Source organism: Thalassophryne amazonica, chromosome 8 (assembly GCF_902500255.1).
Source record: "Thalassophryne amazonica chromosome 8, fThaAma1.1, whole genome shotgun sequence".
NCBI lineage: Eukaryota > Metazoa > Chordata > Actinopteri > Batrachoidiformes > Batrachoididae > Thalassophryne > Thalassophryne amazonica.
The window spans coordinates 91,769,545-91,790,743 of NC_047110.1; the positions used below are offsets into that span (position 1 = coordinate 91,769,545).

Consider the following 21,199-nt stretch of genomic DNA (forward strand, 5'->3'; position numbering starts at 1 on the left):
CTCTGAAATGAAAACTGTAAATCCGAGGGAAATTCGCAGGGGGTCTGGGCCTCGTGGGGCCCCAGAAACCAAATAAAATTTTCATCTACTGATACATTTTCAAACATTCCTGGAAGAACAAATCTCAAAATTAGTGCATATTTAAAGGATCCTAGATTCAACCTTTCATTTGAATCCATCAATGCTCATGTTGAAATAACCAGAATACGGACAGGAAGCAGGACTGGAATGATTTTCCTTTTAATTGTAAACCAAATTATGCATTAACTCAGAACAATTAAACTACATGAAATTCATGAAGACTGAAAAGACTGTTAAACCATGACAAAAACCACAGCTACAGATTGTAGAATATTTTAAAAATCAGGGTAAAATATCAATAACATACCTTATAGTAAAAAAGCCACATATTCTTGTGTAAATTCCTGTAAATCCACTCAAAGCCACAGTGTCTCTTTTTCCCCATAAAAAGAGCCTACATTAATAAAAACTAATTTACATTGTCGTGTAAATTCATGTAACCTAAATTCATTCAAAGCCACAATGTCTTTTTTTCAATGAAAGAAAGTCTAGATTAATGAAAGAAAAAAAGGCACATAATCTTTTCTGATTGTTTGAACAGTTTGAACAACACGATGTTTATTTTCCAGAGAGAGAAAAAAATTCTTACCAGTTCGCTTTTCCCATTTATCTTTCAGGTGTGTTCATGAAGCCAGCAACAATTCCACGGATTCTTGTCCTTATCACACTTTTTCAAACCGTCTTTCTCGCCATCTTCGCTCTGTCTGATGTCGCTCCGTGACACAGACATGCTGCAAAATTCTTCTTTTAAAAACTTGAAAGTTCTAAAAGTGTGCGATGTCCACATGCTACGTTTAGCTAAGCTTCGCACAGGAGCCACACAGTGTCACCGCAGCAACCAACCAGTCCCGCTTTACGACAACTGTCGTAACAGCCAGGCTTTGAGTAGCATTTTTCCTCCGCGAATCTTCGCGGATCCGAGGAAACTGATATGTATCTGTAACACAGTGTCCGCGGACTTGATGCATGATGCTGTAAAAAAAGAACGCTTTGTGATAATCATTTTAAAAACTCAGTAACGATCACGATTAAAGAGTACAACACTGACACCCATCCCCACCCCGCCCATGATGAAATCCGCAGAGTTTTCTCAGCCCTGGGTCAGTATCACAACACATCCGTCAGGAGCTTTAAAGGGAAATTAAACTAATGAGGAGAGCTAGAAACAGATCAAAAACCAGGATCAAAGCTTGGTTATCAAAATCAAGAATCAGCACAAACAGTTCGGAAATCACAGTCAAGCTCTAACGACAGGATCAAAGATTAGTGATTATGATCAAAGATGTGCTGCCATGATCAAAAATGAGGATCAAACCTTGGTTATCAAGTTCAAATGTGAGAAAGATAAAAGTCTCACCAGAGATGTAAACAGATGACTGGTAGAATTTGTCAGAGGTATGCACTCTGAGTGCCTCTCTTCTTTTTTAATGACAGCTTTAACTTTTACTGATTAGATTATAATTCAAAAAAACAAAACAAAAAACAAAACACTTTTATTTCTGCTCAGAAAAAAAGAGAAAAAACATCAATATCAACAATCGACTTCCACAAGTACAAGCCAGCTCTCTGTGCCAATATGCATGCACTACAGCAACACGGGTCTAAAAATAGCTTCTTCATTCCTCCCTCGCTCCCACCTCTGCCTTCGTCGTGTCTCAGTTTCTCACTTTAAAATCAGACAAGCGGTCCCTGGACGGAGGCGGCCCGGCCCCTCCCTAACACACAGTCTCTCTGTACTGGCAGGGAGCAAAGTGAATGGCTCGGTTCCAGATCACACTCATTATGATACATCTTATATCGACTGTGTTACAGGAGCGCCCGAGTGAATCCAAGATAAAAGAGGATATCTGGACGTGAGCAGGACACAGAGCTTCACTTCACTGTGTCCTGCTCACTCAATCTGCTGCATTTTTTAGCCTCTTTGAAAACAAAAAGAGAGCTTTAACTTGTGACTTCGCTGGCATCACCGGGTTATCAGGATTGACGAGGTGGACGTGGCATGGCTCCAGTGAAATAAGACATGCAGGAATTTACTGTCTGAATTAACTGACATAGCTTACAGCGGGTGCACTGCTAATACACCTGACAGTACCACCGAATTCTTTTCCGCTATTTTCTACAACTCCCCTTGCTTCAATCTATTCCTCCATCTACTTTTGGTCTTTCAAACATTTATCCAAGACCGCTGTCAAAAGTGCACATGTGGACACTGCTATAAAGTGGCTGGAAGCAGCACAACAACGTAGAACAGGAGGATCCCTCTGTCACATCGAGCGAGTCCGGCCATGAGTTTGTTTGGAACCAACCACCCGTTGATGCACGTTCACATTCTGACTAGAGCTGGAGGGAAAAAAAAAAAAAAAAAAAGAAGCTGTGAGAGCTGGCGACATGTGGTTTAAGAGACACTGTGAACTGTCACATCTTCACGAGCCAGTGGAGCAGAGTGGGTGTGTCTGGCGTATCCATGAGTGTAAGAAATAGTTAGGATCAGTGCAAAATCAGTGAATAAATGCTTCCATTTATTTCCTCTGGTTTTCCCTGAACCCAAACAGTTTTGTCTCACCTTGCTGATATAACAAAAAGCAGGAAAACTGGTGATACTTCCTGTACAATAAAATAAACTCACCTTACATATTCAGTGCCAGCGAATTTCATAACGAGGCTGGACTCCAGGAATGTGATACATAATCAATGTGCCACTTACTTCATCTGTGACCTTGATGCAAATTTAGGAGAAAATAAAAAGCCAATATACTATAAACCTCCCTGCCATTCTGTAAATCCTTCCTTGACTAAATGATGCTGCACAAGCTACAGTTTAATACAATATCAGCCAAGACAATGTTCAATACAATGACACAGACGTACATTTTGAAGGAGCGTGAAACTGGCAAGCTGGCTGCAGGATTGTCCCCCAAAGCCGGTTCGAGGCAGGCCTTTATTCATGGCCGGCTGTTATTAACAAAATGCTGCTTGCTGCCTGCACTGTAATATGGTGTTAAGTTTCACACACATCCCTGGGTGTGGCGAACCAAAGACAACCGCTTTAGATCAGAGCCCTCTACATCACTGCAAACCCTTGCTGACTCCCTCTCCGTAGCCTGACGTGCACCTCCAATAAGCTGAAACCATAGGTAACGATGGAGACTGCAAGGGCTGTGACTGGTCACTGTTCCAGTTTCACTCCTTCCTCTCCCGTCGTATATCTCCCGCTGCTAAATGTTTTTGCAGTGCGAATGCTAATTACATTTTGATCATGGATCAAATACATTGGGCAGAAAAGTCCTCAAATATGACCAACTTTACAACACAGTCAAAAAAAAAAAAAAAAAAAAGACGGCAAAGATATGCAAATGACCTGCAATTCATGGAGGAAAATTGCACGTATCGTAATGTTGGTTTGAAGGTTGATTGTATAAAGAAGTGGAGCTCATGGAGGGACAAATTGGTCCAGAAAAAGGGGGGGGGGGGGATGGAGAAACAACCAGACTGGAACAGTAGCGATGCAGGCAGAAAGAAAGTCCTGCCTTGTTCTCCAACTCATACCCCCTACTTTTCTGGCGGCATATTGCATTACGACACCCACCCATGCGATGAAGAGCTTCAGAAAGGGTCACGCCCATGCTGACATCATTGTGTGGCTACGGAGTTACAGAGTTGTAGAAGCATAGATCAGGCCCGGTGTCACTGACCAAATGCCCCCCCCAAAAATCAGTCCCCTCTGCCTTCGCCGTGCATGCGTCATTTCTGAGTATCAGCAGCAATTCACAGATTATCGCCCCGTTTCTGCTTCAAACTGCACTCCAGTCATCATCTATCTCAGCAACAGATATCTGACGCTTTTGTACAACAATCATTTCCACATAAATTCAGCAATGTTTCATAATAAAAGACGGGGGAAGCAATCAGAGTGTCACAGCAGCACGTCTGAGTCTGACTCTCTGAGTCTGACTCTCTACACCCAAAGTGATCAAAGGGAATTATGTGATTAACCATCAGGTGACAAAGTAAAACCTCTTAAATCATTCTAACGTCAGTTTTAAACAGAAACCCAGCTTTTTTACGGCGAAACAAGGCAATAATCGGTGAGCCGCTGCTGACGCTCCAAAATGACGCACGTGCAGCGATGGCAACGATTTTTAAGGGGTACCGTTTGGTCAGCTACACCGGCACTTATTTAATGCAGGCGTTTATTTTTTTCAGACAAAGTTTTGACCCCGGTCATTAAATAAGGCAGGCCCCTATTCAAGGCCAGGTGCTTAATCGAGGAAATACAGTACTCTCACAACTGCAGACCATGTGTAAGCACGCCAGTCCAGGACCAACACATCCGGCTTCTTCTCCAGATAAAGTTGTCTTTTTCCAAGATCAACCGCACATTTTAGAATGGCCTGTTATTGTCACCGGTCCAACTCACATTTGTGCAGTAATCATGCTGTTTAATTTGCATCCTGTTATGCCACACCTGCCAGGCGGGTGGATGATCTTGGCAAAGATGAAGTGCTTGGCAATGTGGATTTTTTCGATCTTTCACTTCCACTCATGACAAATGGGGATGAAAACAGAATATTTTTGTTGTGCACTTATTTCATGAGATGGACATGAAATTTACAGTGGTATGTAAAAGTTTGGGCACCCCTGATGACTTCCATGATTTTCCTTTATCAATCATTGGTTGTTTGGATCAGCAATTTCAGTTAAATATATCATATAGCAGACGGACACAGTGATATCTGAGAAGTTTTTTTTTTCAAATATGTTTATTAAACTTTTTCATATAAGAGACAAAACAACACATATGAGGGTTTTCACAAAAATAAAAAGATGCACTGCATCATTTCACTTTTTAGAGCTGAAAAAAAAAATACATTACAAAACAAAAAAAAAGTGGTGGAATTCAAAATAAAAATTTAAGATGTGGCATTATATTGTGAGAAATAATCAATAAACGTTTTCCAAATTTTGTCAAAACTGTCAATTTTATTCTGTAAATCATACCGAATCTTCTTCATATGCAAAATATTAATGATTTCAGTTAGCCACATCTTAAACAGAGGAACTGTATCTGTTTTCCATAGTGTTAAAATAACCTTTTTTGCAATTATCATCCCGTAAGTGACAATATGCCGTTCAGAGGAGCTCATGCGTAAAAGAGAAGGGGAGTTTCCAAATAGAGCAATTTTTGGGTCTGGACTTAATGAACATTTATAAATTGTTGAGTACCAATTAAAAATATCATAAAGTGAAATGAAGTTTATAGGATTTACAGAAAGTGTGCAATAATTCTTTAAACAAAATAAGGCAGGTGCATAAATTTGGGCACCCCAACAGAAAAAAAATTACATCAATATTTAGTAGATCCTCCTTTTGCAAAACAGCCTCTAAATGCTTCCTATAGCTTCCAATGAGAGTCTGGATTCTGGATGAAGGTATTTTGAGCCATTCTTCTTTACAAACCATCTCCAGTTCAGTCAGGTTTGTTAGTTTCTGAGCATGGACAGCCCGCTTAAAATCACCCCACAGATTTTCAATAATATTCAGGTATGGAGACTGAGATGGCCATTCCAGAACGTTGCATGAATGTAGATTTTGAGCAGTGTTTAGGGTCACTGTCTTGTTGAAAGTTCCAGCCCCGGCGCAACTTCAACTTTGTCACTGATTCTTGAACATTGTTCTCAAGAATCTGCTGATGTTGACTGGAATCCATGTGACCCTCAAGTTTAACAAGATTCCAAGTACCTGCACTGGCCACACAGCCCCACAGCATGATGGAACCACCTCCAAATTTTACTGTAGGTAGAAAGTGTTTTTCTTGGAATGCTGTGTTCTTTTTCTGCCATGCATACTGCCCCTTATGTCTAAATAACTCAATTTGAGTTTCATCAGTCCACATCACCTTATTCCAAAATGAAGTTGGCTTGTCCAAATGTGCTTTAGCATACCTCTAGCAACTCCATTTGTGGCGTGTATGCAGAAAAGGCTTCCTCTGCATTACAGTATCATACAGCATCTTCTTGTGCAAAGTGCGCTGTATAGTTGAACGATGCACAGAGACACTATCTGCAGCAAGATCATGTTGTAGGTCTTTGGAGCAGGTCTGTGGGTTGACTATGACTGTTCTCACCATCCTTCGCTTCAGCTTATCTGAGATTTTTCTTGGCCTGCCACTTCAGGCCTTAACTAGTACTGTGCCTGCGGTCTTCTATTTCCTCACTATGTTCCTCACAGTGGAAACTGACAGCTGAAATCTCTGAAATAGCTTTTTGTATCCTTCTCCTAAACCATGATGTTGAACAATCTTTGTTTTCAGGTCATTTGAGAGGTGTTTAGAGGCTCCCATGTTTCCACTCATTAGAAGAGATGCAAAGAGGGGAAACATTTGTAAATGGCCACCTTAAATACCCTTTCTCGTGATTGGATTCACCTGTGTAAGGAGGTCAAGGGTCAATGAGCTTACCAAACCAATTCTGTGTTCCAATAATTAGTGCTAAATGTATTCAAATCAATAAAATGACAAGGGTGCCCAAATTTATGCACCTGCCCCATTTTGTTTAAATAATTATTGCACACTTTCTGTAAATACTAGAAGCTTCATTTCACTTCTCAAATATCACTGTGTTCTGCTTTATGATATATTTAACTGAAATTTCTGATCCAGACAACCAATGATTTATAAAGGAAAATCATGAAAACTATCAGGGGTGCCCAAACTTTTGCATACGACTGTATGTTTTTGTATAAAATAAATCTGTGTTATGGTGATTTAGGAGAGGAAAAATCCCCGAGACATTAACTGAACTGTGTAAGGCTCCATGGGGACAGATTAAATTAAATCAGACTATCCTTCCACTGCTCTTTGAGAAGATTTTGGACCAGAATCACAGTTTGTGGGGGGCCGATGTAAAGTCATCATCTTCCTTTAATTATCAAGGCAGTAATGGCAGCCATCTGTGTGACACAACAGAAATTCTGACATAAAGAAATGTAATTATAAAATCAAACCACCTCTATATGACACCACTGTCATGACTTCAAGTTGACACTGACATACTACAAGTGATGTGCTTTGGAAGTACTCCCTGTGTGTTGCCCGACAAATACAATAGGATCTAACACTAAGGTAGGATGAGGTGATGAGAGTAAACTGGCTTAGGAAACCGATACAAAGACTTGGCTCCACTAGTGGTTGACTGTTTTAGCCCACACTGTCAACATCTGGTCAAGCTTCTGTCATGGATACTTACTTTTTAATGGACTGGAAGGTTTACGACCTTCTTCTTTCTGGACATTAAACAGTGACGCCTGACCGTGTCTAGCCTCATTGTCTCAACTAACTCAGCCCCACTATTTAATTTGGAACACACCAGACAGCGTTCAGTTTCTTTTAAGTGAAGAGACACGCATGTGAACAGACAACTTGAACATATCCCATCATGCCTGAGAGACATCACAGCCTCTATTGTTAAGATATGAATCTCTTTCCCTATATTTCTCTTAGACCAAGAGAAAAAATACAGACACATTTGGCCAGATGCTCCAAACATATCCTATTATATTTTTATTCAGAAAACACATTTCATGATGTAATATCCAACTCTGGGACCTTTATAAAGTTAAATTTCTCACTGTGGGTGTCCAGCTGCTCTGGACAGTGACTGAATTTGTATAAAAGTGGAGGAGTCCTGTGGCAAGCTATTATAATCATCATGCAGCACCCAGTCCTCTGACACTTCAGAGCATCTAAAAGGCTGAAAAGTAAGGATTAGCTGCCCCATGATGTGCAGGGGTGGGGTTGAACCATCACACTTTAATCTGTAGACAGCATATGTACAGATATTTTCCCAAAAAGAACAACTTTTAACTATTTTTCATGGATGCGTCTGTGTTCAATCACCGTCTTCGCTGGTGTGCGTCTCTGTCCCTCCTTCATTGTCGACCTCCTCCAGAGCCCCGTGCTCGCTGTATGGGCTCTCGCTGTGGGGGGCAAAAAAAATATACACATATTAGGGTCATTGCTCAGTCAAGGTTCAAAGGTCAGCCTGGAGTTAGCCTTAAAATCTCAGGCTAGTGAAGGTGAAAGTGAGTAAAAGGAGGCGGGGATAATACTGAGGGACAGTTCAAACAGAGGTCACTATCAGCATTCCATGAGAAGCTTACGTTGCCTCTCTGTGGTTGGTCTTCATTTCTAAAAGGTTTCCTTCTGGCATCACGCTGAGAGACTGGCGGTAATGCCGGGCAGATTACCCCCTTCCTGGAATGGAACGTGTCCTCCCTACTAACATACCACCAGCTGCCTCCTCGTCTTGGAGAAAGGGAGGCAGCCAAGACAACAAATCACCCCAGGGCTTGATGTGCCACCGGGGGGATGTGGTCACCCCGGGAAGGACGATTAGCTCCAGCCAGGGATAAATCCCCACTAGCCTATGGTGATGTGCGGGTCACGAGCAGTGAGCGAGCGAGTTAGAGAGAGGGGCATAGGTTTTGGGCCTGACAAAGAGCCACAGTCAGGTTTACACAGAATTAAAGGCCTGTATGTAGGACAGTTTAAGTCATTATTACTTTCCACATGAACTCCCTTCAGTAAATGTTCCCGCACACATCAAACAGAATCCAGTAAAAGCTGAATGGGCTCCACTGACCTTATCAGCCCTCCTGATTTGGTGACTATGAAATGGCATTCAGGGTCAGCTTTTGTGATATAAGATAAATGACTGAAATGTGTTCCTGTATATCACACCGCTAGCACTGTGCAATGCTAATATAATAAATGCTGTTGTTTGATGCATATCTACTTGTCATGAGTCAAGTTTTAACTAGTTTTTTTTTGGTCAAATATTTTGAATTACTCCTGGTAATTTCCCCTCTGCATTACGAGGTATTTTCATTCTTGTGGTATTTATTATTTGTGCTTTTATTGTGATGTTTCCGCTGTTTGCTCTGGTTAGTTTACTTCCAGATTTTTGTATACCATGTTCATATGTCCCCACATCTCAAAAGTTAACTGGTCGATTTTAGTTGCCAGATTGTATTAGGCTCTGCCCTGCTCTCTAGCATTACTCTGTTTTTGACTCCATTTTAGTGACCTTTGGTACTAGTCCAGACTCCAATTTCTTCACTTACTAGTTTGGCTCTGGTTACTGTGTTCTGATTCCATGTTACAGAACTTTGCTGCCATTCCACTCCTGTTTTCCACCTATTATTTTGGTATTATGAGAATCCCTGAGTATAGAACTCTGTCTGTGACTTGGATAATTGTACAGTCAGGCCCTTGAAAGGCTGTTGTCATTGAGAACTCTGGTTACTGAACTCTGCCTGGATATTTTTTTTTTTTTTTGATTACTCTTCTGCTTCTTCCCTCAAATATACTGAGGTTGTTTTGGACAAATTACCACATACCTGACCCAAGCCTGTATCTCTGACTATTCCTCTTGCGTGCCATGTTGTTGCTGTAGCTGTTAAAATATTTCTTGTGAACAATAACATCTGTTCAACTGTCCTTTGTTGTGGTTCTCTGCATTGGGGTCCCTGCCAAGACTGATTACATCTACAGTAAGTATTTCATTCACTGAAGCAAAAAAGAGAAAAAAAAATGCCACAAACATAACAAAAAGACATGTTGCTTCAGTTCTATTATATATCTGTATCTATTTCAACATAACCCTCTGTGTGATTTTTAACATCAGTGCAAATGAAAATTGTGACAGACTGAACAGTAATAATATGAAGATAGAAACTCATACGAGTATATGCTGCTTTTTTACTTTTCTTATTTTGTTGCAAATACTCTCCATAGCTTCAGATGCAAAGGTCATGTGCTCTTCTGTGTCAAATGCACACAAAGACTACTTCAATGTTTGATGGTGCTATAGTACAAAACCCTTCTGAAAATCACTTAATAGTAAAATAAGATAATACTGGCACTTTTTCAACTCGTGTGCCAGTCACTAATCAAAGTGAGCTGCCAATTTTGGTTTTCCGAAACTCTTAAAGCCTCCTTCCTCAAAACCTCTTACAGTATGTAGAAGTAATTTCTATACAGGCCTTGAGTCACACTGGTAGCAGTGCTTATCCCCATATTTCTCAGTGTGAAGCAGATAAGAGTCAGTATGGCTCCTCCTGGCTGGGACACAGGTTACTTCCCCAGCCAAGGCCGGTGCCCATTTATTGCTCTGTGGTCTGGAACAATGCAGAAGAACTGCACAAACAGGTAGCATCATTGGGAATCAAACCCAAGTTAAGCAGCCCGACTGTATCCCGAGCTACCTGTTCTGCCATCAAATCTTCACAATAAAATTCTCCCTCTCTTTTTTTTGACCAGTCATCAATCTAAGCTTGTTTCCTTCACTCAGACGGTCATCTGTGCTGTTTCAGAAAACTCCTGAGAATGTCAGACTGAATGTCCCCTGATATGCAGGGCACTTACCTGTCTGCTTGGGCCTGAACTGATTCCGGGCTCACGGCCGTGTCTGCATCTGCAAGACGTAACTACAAACCAGTTCCAACCAGAACTATCAGGCTGATGTGAAAATGTGGCTGTCACAGCTACTGTTCCACATTTGAGTTCTGGTGAGATGAGGTGTTCGAAGAACATTTCTGCAACAGGAGGTCCTGATTTGTTCTGGTACACTGTTCTGACATTTCACCACCCCGTCTTTGGTAATTAGAGTGGTTGATTCAGACAGTCTGGCACGTAAAGTTGATGAACATGCTCAATCCATTATGTTCTGAGACCACAGACATAACTGGTTTGTGCAATTCATAGAATCAAGTAAACCATCACACTACCGACACAGCTGCAACATTAAGCATCAACTTGGCACTCACTCACGCACGCACGCACGCACGCACGCACGCACGCACGCACGCACGCACGCACGCACGCACGCACGCACGCACACACACACACACACACACACACACACACACACACACACACGCGCCTGCACGCTGAGTGAGTCCCTAACAAGAGAAGGTTGGCTGAGTGCCTTTGTTCCATTCATTGTTAAAAAAAAAAAAAGTGGAATGAGAAAACCACTGCCATCTGTCTGACTCTCAGACCTACAATGATTTAGGACATCTGCCGAGCTGCAAGAAATTATATCATCAGAATGTTTTCTGTCTCAACTTTCACCCCTCCAAGACTTAATATCACGGCATCACGATTTTCATATACACAGGCACCTTTCCTCACTACAAAACCAATGTGCCAGACTCTGGCACATTGGTGAACCCAAAAGCAATGATGGGTGACAATCTGCTTTCATGTTTTTCCTGAAATACACCAATGACTAATTAGGTGACCAAGTACAACCCATTTGGGCACTGCACCCTGCTTTGTGGTCAGATTTTGTGTCGTGTAAATAGCATTGCTGAGCTGCACATGCTCCAAATGCACGTGCTATGTGCTTTAGACCATCAAGGTGAGGCGCTAGGCAGTGTGTCAATGTGGTTTGAACCGTAAAGATCAGTCAGAGTGGTATTACAATTTTTTTTTGATAAGACAAAGTTTTAATCAAATAGACTGGAAATGTCTGATTCAAACTCAATTTCAAAAGTACTCCGTCGACATTAGCTAGTACATGCCTGCTAAATATGCACAAATAGATGGTTAAATAAATCAAAAGGGGAAAAAAAACGTATTGGGTTGCCACATGCCACCAGAACAGTTCAAAGCAGTTTGGCACTGATTCTACCAGTCTCTAGATCTTTACTGCAGAGATGGAATACCATTCTTCCAAAATATAGTCCCTCATTACACAGTTAAACTGAACACTCTATTTTAATACAATAATTAAATCAATCAATAAATCAATAATGTAACTCAAACTTTGAAAAAAGTTATAGTCACTCATTTTCATTAATTAAACTAACTCAAAAATGAACTGTTGTCATAACAACTCAGTTCCTTTAAGTGCATTTAAAGTTTTGGGGCATTTAAGTATTGGTGATGTATTTCCAGTCCATTCCATTCACTCATTTTAATTGAGGAGCTTATGTAATAGAGGCCAACAGGTGTCGCTGTGCATATGTAGTTAGTAAACCTCATTCCCAACAGCTCAAAAGAAACCTCTGGTCACAAGGCCAGAGCCCTGGGTTTTAGCCTTCTGGTTAGAGAGTCCAACTTCCATACCGGACATCGTGAGTTTGCGTACCAAGGGGAGCGAATGGGTGGAGTCATAACAACACAACGCAGAGTCAACAAGTAAACCAAAGAATGCATCAAAAAATGTAATGCAAATTTTTTTAGGCAGAAATTTGTCACTTTTTTATTGAAAAACATAAACTAGATTTATATAAGTTTAATGAACTATAAATTGTTAAGTTACTAAAACTTTAACAATTACATTTTTGAAAATTATTTTATTTAAGTTGGCAAACTCAAACAGTTTAAGGCAATCGGTTTCCTCAAATGGTATGAGTTCAACTAACTCATTGAGTTTTACAGTGTATTTTTTTTTTTTTTTTTGGACATGCATTTGTCCAAATTCTTCCATAGCTGTTCAACTGGGCTGACATCTGGTAACTGCATTTTTATCCATGCTTCAGAATATGAATGGGTGTTAATTAGTTAACTGTAACACTTATCTGCAGTTGTTGTTTCTCCACTCATTTATTCTGGTTTCTCCTTTAATTTGCCACCTGTCTTTATGTATGCATGCTCCTTTGTTTCTCACCAATAGTCTCCTCCGGCCATGCACTTCTCATAGATGGGTCCGTCCAGTTCTTTGGCATCAGGAAAAATGGTTTCATGGTGGATGATGATGGTCTTGATGATTTCATTGACATGAGCCTGGCAAGAGACTTGATCCTGACTGTCCGGTGTGGGCATCAGTGTTGGACCAAAACATATGGCCAGATTATAAGGATCCATCATGTTCTCATCACTGTACTGGGACAAGCTGGAAGGGTGGCCAGTCGAGTGAAGGAGGGGGAGGATGAGAGGAAATACATTTTACAAAAAGGCAAAGAAAGCAGTAAAAAATTAACAGGCCATTACTCAAGCTGTTTAAGTGTGAAATTTAGTGGTTAGTGTCTGTAAACGTACTGGTTGAGGAAGGCAAAGAGGTAGCGCATGACGACGAGGACTGATCGTGGAATGGTTAGGAGGATCTTACGGATGTAAAGTGCTCTCTCATATAGGTTGTCTATTCCTGTAGTGGATAAAAAACGTACAAGAAGGTATTATTTTACAACAAAGTAAAATGCATCTGGCTGAGAGGAAGCACATTTAGTTCAGTTTCAGTAGAAGAAACGGAATGATATCCTGAGTCCTGTTTGTCCGCTCATCACAGCTTAAACTCAGGTTAAATGTAACATATTGTAAATGTGCAAATGTACTAGAAAAGCACACATATTCACATATTGACCATTCACACGCAAATTCACCAGGATATAAAAACAGGCGATTAGAAAACCAGAGTCGGTTACTTATCGGAACCATCCTACCTCCCAGCAAAGGTTTAACAATGCATATGTGTGTGTGTGTGTGTGTGTGTGTGTGTGTGTGTGTGTGTGTGTGTGTGTGTGTGTGTGTGTGTGTGTGGTGGCCACAGGAAATACACTACATATGTGACAGTGACCTTCATCTCAACCTATGTACTGTATCTTGCTGTCAGAAGGAAGGAAGTGGAGGAAAAGGAGGCCAGCGCTCATCATTAGCATTTGATAACAAGGATACCAAATGTTTCATCCTGCTCTAAATGAAAACAGCTTTTGTCAACAGATTTGTGCACATTTCTCTTTCATTTTTCTGCAGTACAGAATTGAACATATTGAAGACAAGAGATTTTCTAAATATATCACAGGACTATCATTATAACAGAAAAAAACAAAACTGAAAATGTTTCTTCTAATGTACAACATCAACATGCTGGAGAATTACATGTGTTCCACTTTAGTGCTTTAAGCAGCCTATTTTATTTGGCTGTGGTCGGGTCGAGCTGGTGGTTAAAAATAGACCTGTCACCTTCCAGCCACTAAGTGCTATCTGGGATTTGGTCCTCTGGGATCCATGTGATGCATTTCATCATTCATGAGTAACTGAAAGGCTCCTGAGCACTTCAGAAGGTATGATTTAAAGACACCCTCCTGCAAATCCTTGTAATTCAGTGGCAAACACATCAAGTGCATGCACAAAAAAAAAAAAAAATTATCCTGCAAATTCCAATGTAAACAGTGTTGCTACTTTGATGTAAGCTGACAGGCACTAAATGGGAAAATGATGCTGAAGCTGGTCTGAGTTGCTCCATATGGAATAAACAGTCTTTAATATGGAGCCTGCTGGGCGCAGAGCCCCGACTGCAAACACTGGCATGCTGAACTGGAGAATGTAAACAGGGAATCCCCATCACTCATTTTACACAAATGTGCACCCAATGATGCGCGCACATGCGTCCACACACACATGCAGTAGTACGATCATTCACGTGCTTGTTCAAATGTTTGTCAACACAACCAAAAACATTCCCTTGTCACACAGTTGAAGCCACTGTGTCAAATTATGCCGCTGATGAACCATTTTTACTAAGAGCAGCTTATTACCAGAGAAATCAGCAGCTGGTGGACTCGTCGGTGTCAACAGAAGCCTTCATTTTGTTGTTTCCCCATCCACTAGCGCCTTGCTGGCTACCAGCAGAACATGCAGACAACAGAGTCTTCAAAATATTTGTTGGTGATGTGGATAATTTATCAAAATGGTCAAATAAAGTGGCTATAAAAATGCTGATGTCTGAGGCAAAGCAAATTTAGGAATTCATTGCAGGGAGCAAAATAAATTCTTCTTCTTCATGGATCACCGGACCATCCCACGTGTTCAATACAAACAACAGACCCTGTAGCCAGTAAGTGTGTTTGGACATTTGAAAATGAATACTTAAGTTGCTTAAATGTTTAAATCCCACTCAATCAGGAATAGTAAAGCAGAGCACAATGGCTACCTGTGCAAAAGTGTCAAATACTGCAGTTCCTTGAGTGGCCACTTAAGGCGGGCTCCAAAAGTGAGTCACTCCTCATAGATATCCATGTTAAAATGTTCAATTTTACAGCAGAAATGAACATGTTTACAGCCTGGTAGGAAGAAAAAAAAAAAAAAAAAAAAAGGTTTTGGACCCCTTAGCTAGTTCCTGTATTGGGGGGGGGGGGGGGTAATTTTAAATGTAACTCATCAGTTTAAACCATCTGCATCCATAAAGTGTGAATATTAGGGAGTGCTGTTGCTTTAAGTGACAGCTGCTTTCCTGTGAATGGAGTCCAGAGTCCTGCTTGCAGCAGCTGCTAGCCGCTGTGAACTCAACCATGTTCATTCTCTCTGAGCATTTTATTAAAAATATCGCAGATAATGTGGCTTGCTGATGTGTTAGCTGTACTGACGGACCATCTAAAAAGTCAGTGTTCCAGTATTTCCTTCCAGTGAAATTTTAGTATAATTTAATTTGTCTGTTACCATTAATCAGCAGGTATCGAGAGGTTGGTGGTGCTATCTCCACCGCTACTCCGAGGCAATATGCTAAACCACCTGTTATGAAAACAACTGGCCAGTCTGCAAACAATATGCATTTATAAAACACCTGAACTAAGATTAGCCTGCTAGCTTTAGCATTGTTTTGTAGCAACTCAGAGATGAGAGGGCATGTGTTCAGGGTTCATTTGACCCATCCAAGTTCACACCAGTCTTGTCCATGCTCCACCATCATTTATGGATTTCCAAGAGTTAGGAGGATTGAGACATTACTTAGCTGGTCTAATTTGGAACTCACTTTCTTTGAACGTCAAACGTGCACTTCCATCACACACTGTGTGATGTCACAGAGACTTTATCCAACATACAAGGGGCAACTGAGACGTTTTGCGCGTAACCTAGAAAAAGTAGGGCGTGGTTCTCCATCTTTTGCGTTCTGTGAAACCGACTTTTCTAAACCTTGCGCCCAGTGAGTTAAAATGTCACACATACTCGAGAAATGTTGTGTTCTCAGAATGTAAAAGATGGAGAACCACGTTCCTACCTTTTCTGGGTCGGGCTCAAAACTTCTCAATCGGCCCTCCTACATACACACTATGGATAATAGTTGGGCTAGCCATACACAGACCTGGATTTGAAGCTACTTATTAACTTTGAGATTACTTGTGTATAACACATCAAGGTGATTTACGAGAGATTGTATGATTTGGTGAAGCATACTGGTAAATAATTGGTAAATAACTGATCTAAAAACAGATCAATTATTTTCAATGGAATAATTTTATAAGACAAAAAAAAAAAAAAAAAAGAAGAAAAAAGAGAGAAAATGCTCTCATTATACAGCAGCAAGTCTCGACAGAGTTTGTGCGTTCTTACTGATGCAGGAAAGCAGATCACTGAATCTCTCTTTGGGGAACAGAGGATTCTCCAAACCTCGGAAGTAGAGTTTGAGAACACCTGCCACTGAGTTGATGTCATGATTACTCTCATCATCTGTGAGAGGGTCATTTCCTAAGACACACATCAGAAGAAAAATAATTTAATACAAGCACAATTATAGGTGAAACATGCTTTATTAAAACACACACAATAACTCAAAACACTGCTAATTCCTAAATGTATAAAACAGATCTAAAAGAAGCTTATTTGTTGAGTCGATGAACAAGAGCACCCGTCTGGTAGATTAAGAGATGAACCTGTACCTCTCTCAAATGAGTTCTTGATGTCATTGACCTCCAGCTGGGATCCAGACACACGGAATATTCCTTGATGCTGAAGGCCTACATGGAGAAAGACAAAAAGCTAAGCACATAAATGCTAAACAGAAAACAAAATCCTTCTCGTAATGTAAATCCACCATAAGAACTTTAACACTCAGCAAATAATGCAGACTTTACACGCGTCTAAATAGGCACATCTTGTTTGTTAAGCCCCCTCACTTTCCTCACTGAGGATAATTAATGAGTCAGGAAGTCTGCAATTAAGATTAACTCAAATGTCTTCAAACCAGGATTAGGATTTAACAAGGGAAGAGGTTAAGGGTCAGGAGGAAACAGAGTGCATTCGGAAAGTATTCACAGCACTTCACCTTTTCCACATTTTGTAATGTTACAACCTTATTCTAAAATGGCTGAAATTCATTTTATTCTCAAGGATCAATGAAATTCACACATGAAGTATACACTGTATGCCCTACTTTGACAGCCTACGGTGCACCCAGAAAGTATTCACAGCTGTGTCCAAACACACTTACTGGCCGCAGGGTCTGTTGTTTGTATTGAACACGTGGGAAGGTCCGGTGATCCGTGATTTTTACACATTTTATTATGTTACAGCCTTATTCTGAAATGAATGAATTTAATTTTTTCCCCTCAAAATTCTATGAACAATACCCCATAATGACAATGTTTGATTGATAAATTGATAAATAAATAAATAATGGCCCAGTCACATGGCATACAACAATTCGAAAAAAGTAAAAAAGTCACAATTCGTTGATAAAAGGTGGACGAACAATCTTTATCACCGAACAGCCTGCAAACCAAGAGCGCAAAAGGGACGAAAGAGGAACAAAATGAAACCGAAGCTAATGTTGATCTCCATGCTTTAAACGAAACGCGTCTGGAGCCACTGCTGGGGCAGTGTGTGTCTGCATCTCTGAGTTCCAGGACTCGGCCCTGGGACAGAGCTCATAGCACCTGAGTACTGGAGAAACTGCAAACAGAAGCTGTGGAGATCTGTGCACACGTCGGTGGACCCACCTGCTCTGGTTCCTCGTCCATAACAAAAGAGGGATCATCTCCTTCATTCATTAGAATCAACACTGTCTGACGACACGCTGGGCGCTATGTCTTGATTCAATAAAAACAAACCCAAACAAACTCTGGTGTGCCATAGTGACTGCTCTATCACTATATTATGTTACTAAGCCATGTATATTGATTTCTAACAGAAAACTGTCAAAAGGGGGAATAAATATAAGTGTAAAGATGACTGAATATATCAGAGCAGTAAACTGATCAGTCCGTGTGAACGCGCATTGACTCCCCGTGTGTGGTTATTCCACGAGCTGCCACTGATCCACATTGTGAATTCTGCCTTCCAGATAGCTCTTTATATATTCATTTGATTTATCTACCTGTTGCCACATGTACAGAACGGCTGGATTGTCAATCTTATACTCATATTGTTATATTTATTAAAAAAAATAAGCACACGCAGAAGCTGCTGCTGCCGCTGCGTTCAAGTACCGCCAAAAATTACACAGCTTTTTTGTTGTTTCAAATTCAGCAGTTTCTTGTGGCAAAATAATTAATTATATCCACACAAAAGATTAATTCTGTCCTATATAAAGTGACTGAGCCCAGTGAAGCTGACCCCCCCCCCCCGATATATATATATATATATATATATATATATATATATATATACATACATACATATATATAAAAAATCCAAGCAAACAGGCTGAGTTTGCACTGTAATTTCCGACAGTACATGAATACAGCGGCGGCAGCAGCAGCAGCGTTCAGAAACGGCTTCTGTACTGTGTGAAAACATTCAGCTGGTCGAATGAAGTCAAACTAAACACTAACGTTACAAAAACTAAGCAAACGATTAAGAAACGTCAAGAACGACAGCAAAACGAAATATGGATGGATTGAGATTTTCGGTGGCATTCATTCAAATTTTTCAACAGTTTAAAAATCCTGACGAAGTGCCAGCTGCAGGAACAAAGCTGAGCGAAGGTTAAACGATGCCAACGAAAGTCAACGAAAGTCCAGATTTCTTGTATCGTTTGGGCTTTGTTGCCCTTCATTAAGTGCCGTATGACTGGGCCATAAGAGATCACATGTACACAAGTATTTGCAACCTTTGTCATTAAGCTCAAATTGAGCTCAGATGCATCCTGTTTCCACTGATCATTGTTGAGATGTTTCTACAGCTTAATTGGAGTCCACTTGGGTAAATTCAATTGATTGGACATGATTTGGAAAGACATACACCTGTCTACATATAAGGTCCCACAGTTGACTGTGTATGTCAGAGCACAAACCAAGGATGAAGCCAAAGGAACTGACTGTAGACCTCAGAGACAGGATTGTCTCAAGGCACAAATCTGGGGAAGGGTACAGAAACATTTCTGCTGCTTGGAAGGTCCCAATGGGTACAATGGCCTCTATCATCCATAAATGGAAGAAGTTCAGATCCACCAGGTCTCTTCCTAGAGCTGGCCGCCCAACTAAACTGAGCAATCGGGGAGAAGGGCCTTAGGCAGGGAGGTGACCAAGAAACCGATGGTCACTCTGTCAGAGCTCCAGCATTCCTCTGTGAAAAGAGAAGAACCTTCCAGAAGGACAACCATCTCTGCAGCAACCACCACTCTGGCCTGTATGGTAGATGGAAGGCACTCCTTAGTAAAAGGCACATGGTAGCCCACCTGGAGTTTGCCAAAAGGCACCTGAAGGACTCTCAGACCATGAGAAACAAAATTCTCTGGTCTGATGAGAACAAGGCTGAACTCTTTGGTGTGAATGCCAGGTGTCATGTTTGCAGAAAACCAGGCACCATCCCTGCAGTGAAGCATGGTGGTGGCAGCATCATGCTGTGGGGATGTTTTTCAGCATCAGGAACTGGGAGACTAGACTGAGGGAAAGATGATTACAGCAATGTACAAAGACATCCTGGATAAAAACCTGCTCCAGTGCCCCAGATCTCAGACTGGGGTGGCGGTTCATCTTTCAGCAGGACAATGACTCTAAGCACACAGTCAAGATATCAAAGGAGTGACTTCAGGACAACTCTGTGAATGTCCTTGAGTGGCCCAGCCAGAGCCCAGACCTAAATCCAATTGAACTTTGCTGGAGAGATCTGAAAATGGCTCTGCACCGCTCGACATCCAACCTGATGGAGCTTGAGAGGTGCTGCAAAGAGGAATGGGCAAAACTGCCCAAAGATAGTTGAGCCAACCTTGTGGCATCATATTCAACAAGACATGAGGCTGTAATTGCTGCCAAAGGCGCATCAACAAAGTATTGAGCAAAGGGTGTGAATACTTATGTACATGTGATTTCTTAGTTATTTTATTTTCAATAAATTTGCAAAAAAGTAAAAAAAAAATATATTTCTTTATGTTGCCCTTATGAAGTGTTGTGAGTAGAATTTTGAGGGAAAAAAATTAATTTACTCCATTCTGGAATAAGGCTGGAACATAATAAAATGTGGAAAAAGTGAAGTGCTGTGAATACTTTCAGGATGTACTGTAATTAGTTTCTTTGCAACTTTCTCTCTGCACAGCAGGAATTGGCAACTGATGCAGCAGCACCCCACAAACACACCTCACTGTTGTCATGGTTTTATACTTAAATGCAAAAAGCAAAAACACAAAAAACAAAACACAAACCCAACCCCAAAAACAAACAAACAAAAAAACCCAAACAAACCTGAGTGTGTTTATCAGTGTAACTCAAACCAGTATTCTTACTCATCATGGGGTCTAAAACATCAGTGTGCCTCACGGAAAGATTACCATAAATGAAATGAGATGGGCACCTCTTTGTAGTACTTCATGGGATTCGTCATGTCATGTCAGGACGAAGTATTAGTGCCTTCTGTCAATGTCGTGAAGGTTTCATGGCACTGTTGCCTCATAGCAAAAAGTTCCTGGGTTGGAATTGGACCAGGTGCTTTTCTGTGTGTGTTTGCATGAGCTCCACGTGTTCGCATGGGTTCCCTCAGGAACGTATTGATTGCTCAGGTAGGGAGAATTGACCACAGGTGTGACTGCAAGTATGAATGAGTTTGTCTGTCTATGGAATAGGGTCCCGTGACCTTTAACTGGAATAACCGGGTTCAAAAATGGGTGGATATTTCATAATGATGAGAAAATCTTGTTTTAATTTTGTTGTACATTGTATAATGACAATAAAAGGCATTCTATTCTAAAAGGTAATGCACGCTATATTTACAGAAGATTTTTTTCCTTGTGATGCACAAGCAACGGTTGCATCATGGTGACATCTTGTTGACGTATTTACACATGATGTCATACCTTACTGGCATTGCAACATATCTGTGACATTTTGTACTGACGTCATGAAAATTTATGATGATTACTGCTAACTTTCTGTGAGGTCTAGATGAGGTCGTGGCAGTGTCTTA

At 40.8% G+C, this 21,199-nt stretch overlaps 1 protein-coding gene across 1 annotated transcript in view; it reads right to left on the reverse strand.

Moving 5' to 3' along the window:
* LOC117516093 (SLIT-ROBO Rho GTPase-activating protein 1-like) overlaps positions 1 to 21,199 on the reverse strand; it is a 245,944-nt gene that overhangs the window by 14,523 nt on the left and 210,222 nt on the right. Inside the window, 5 exon segments of the mRNA XM_034176985.1 lie at positions 7,977 to 8,055; positions 12,756 to 12,980; positions 13,127 to 13,232; positions 16,415 to 16,549; positions 16,741 to 16,818. Of these exon segments, the coding sequence (XP_034032876.1) occupies positions 7,977 to 8,055; positions 12,756 to 12,980; positions 13,127 to 13,232; positions 16,415 to 16,549; positions 16,741 to 16,818 (623 nt within the window).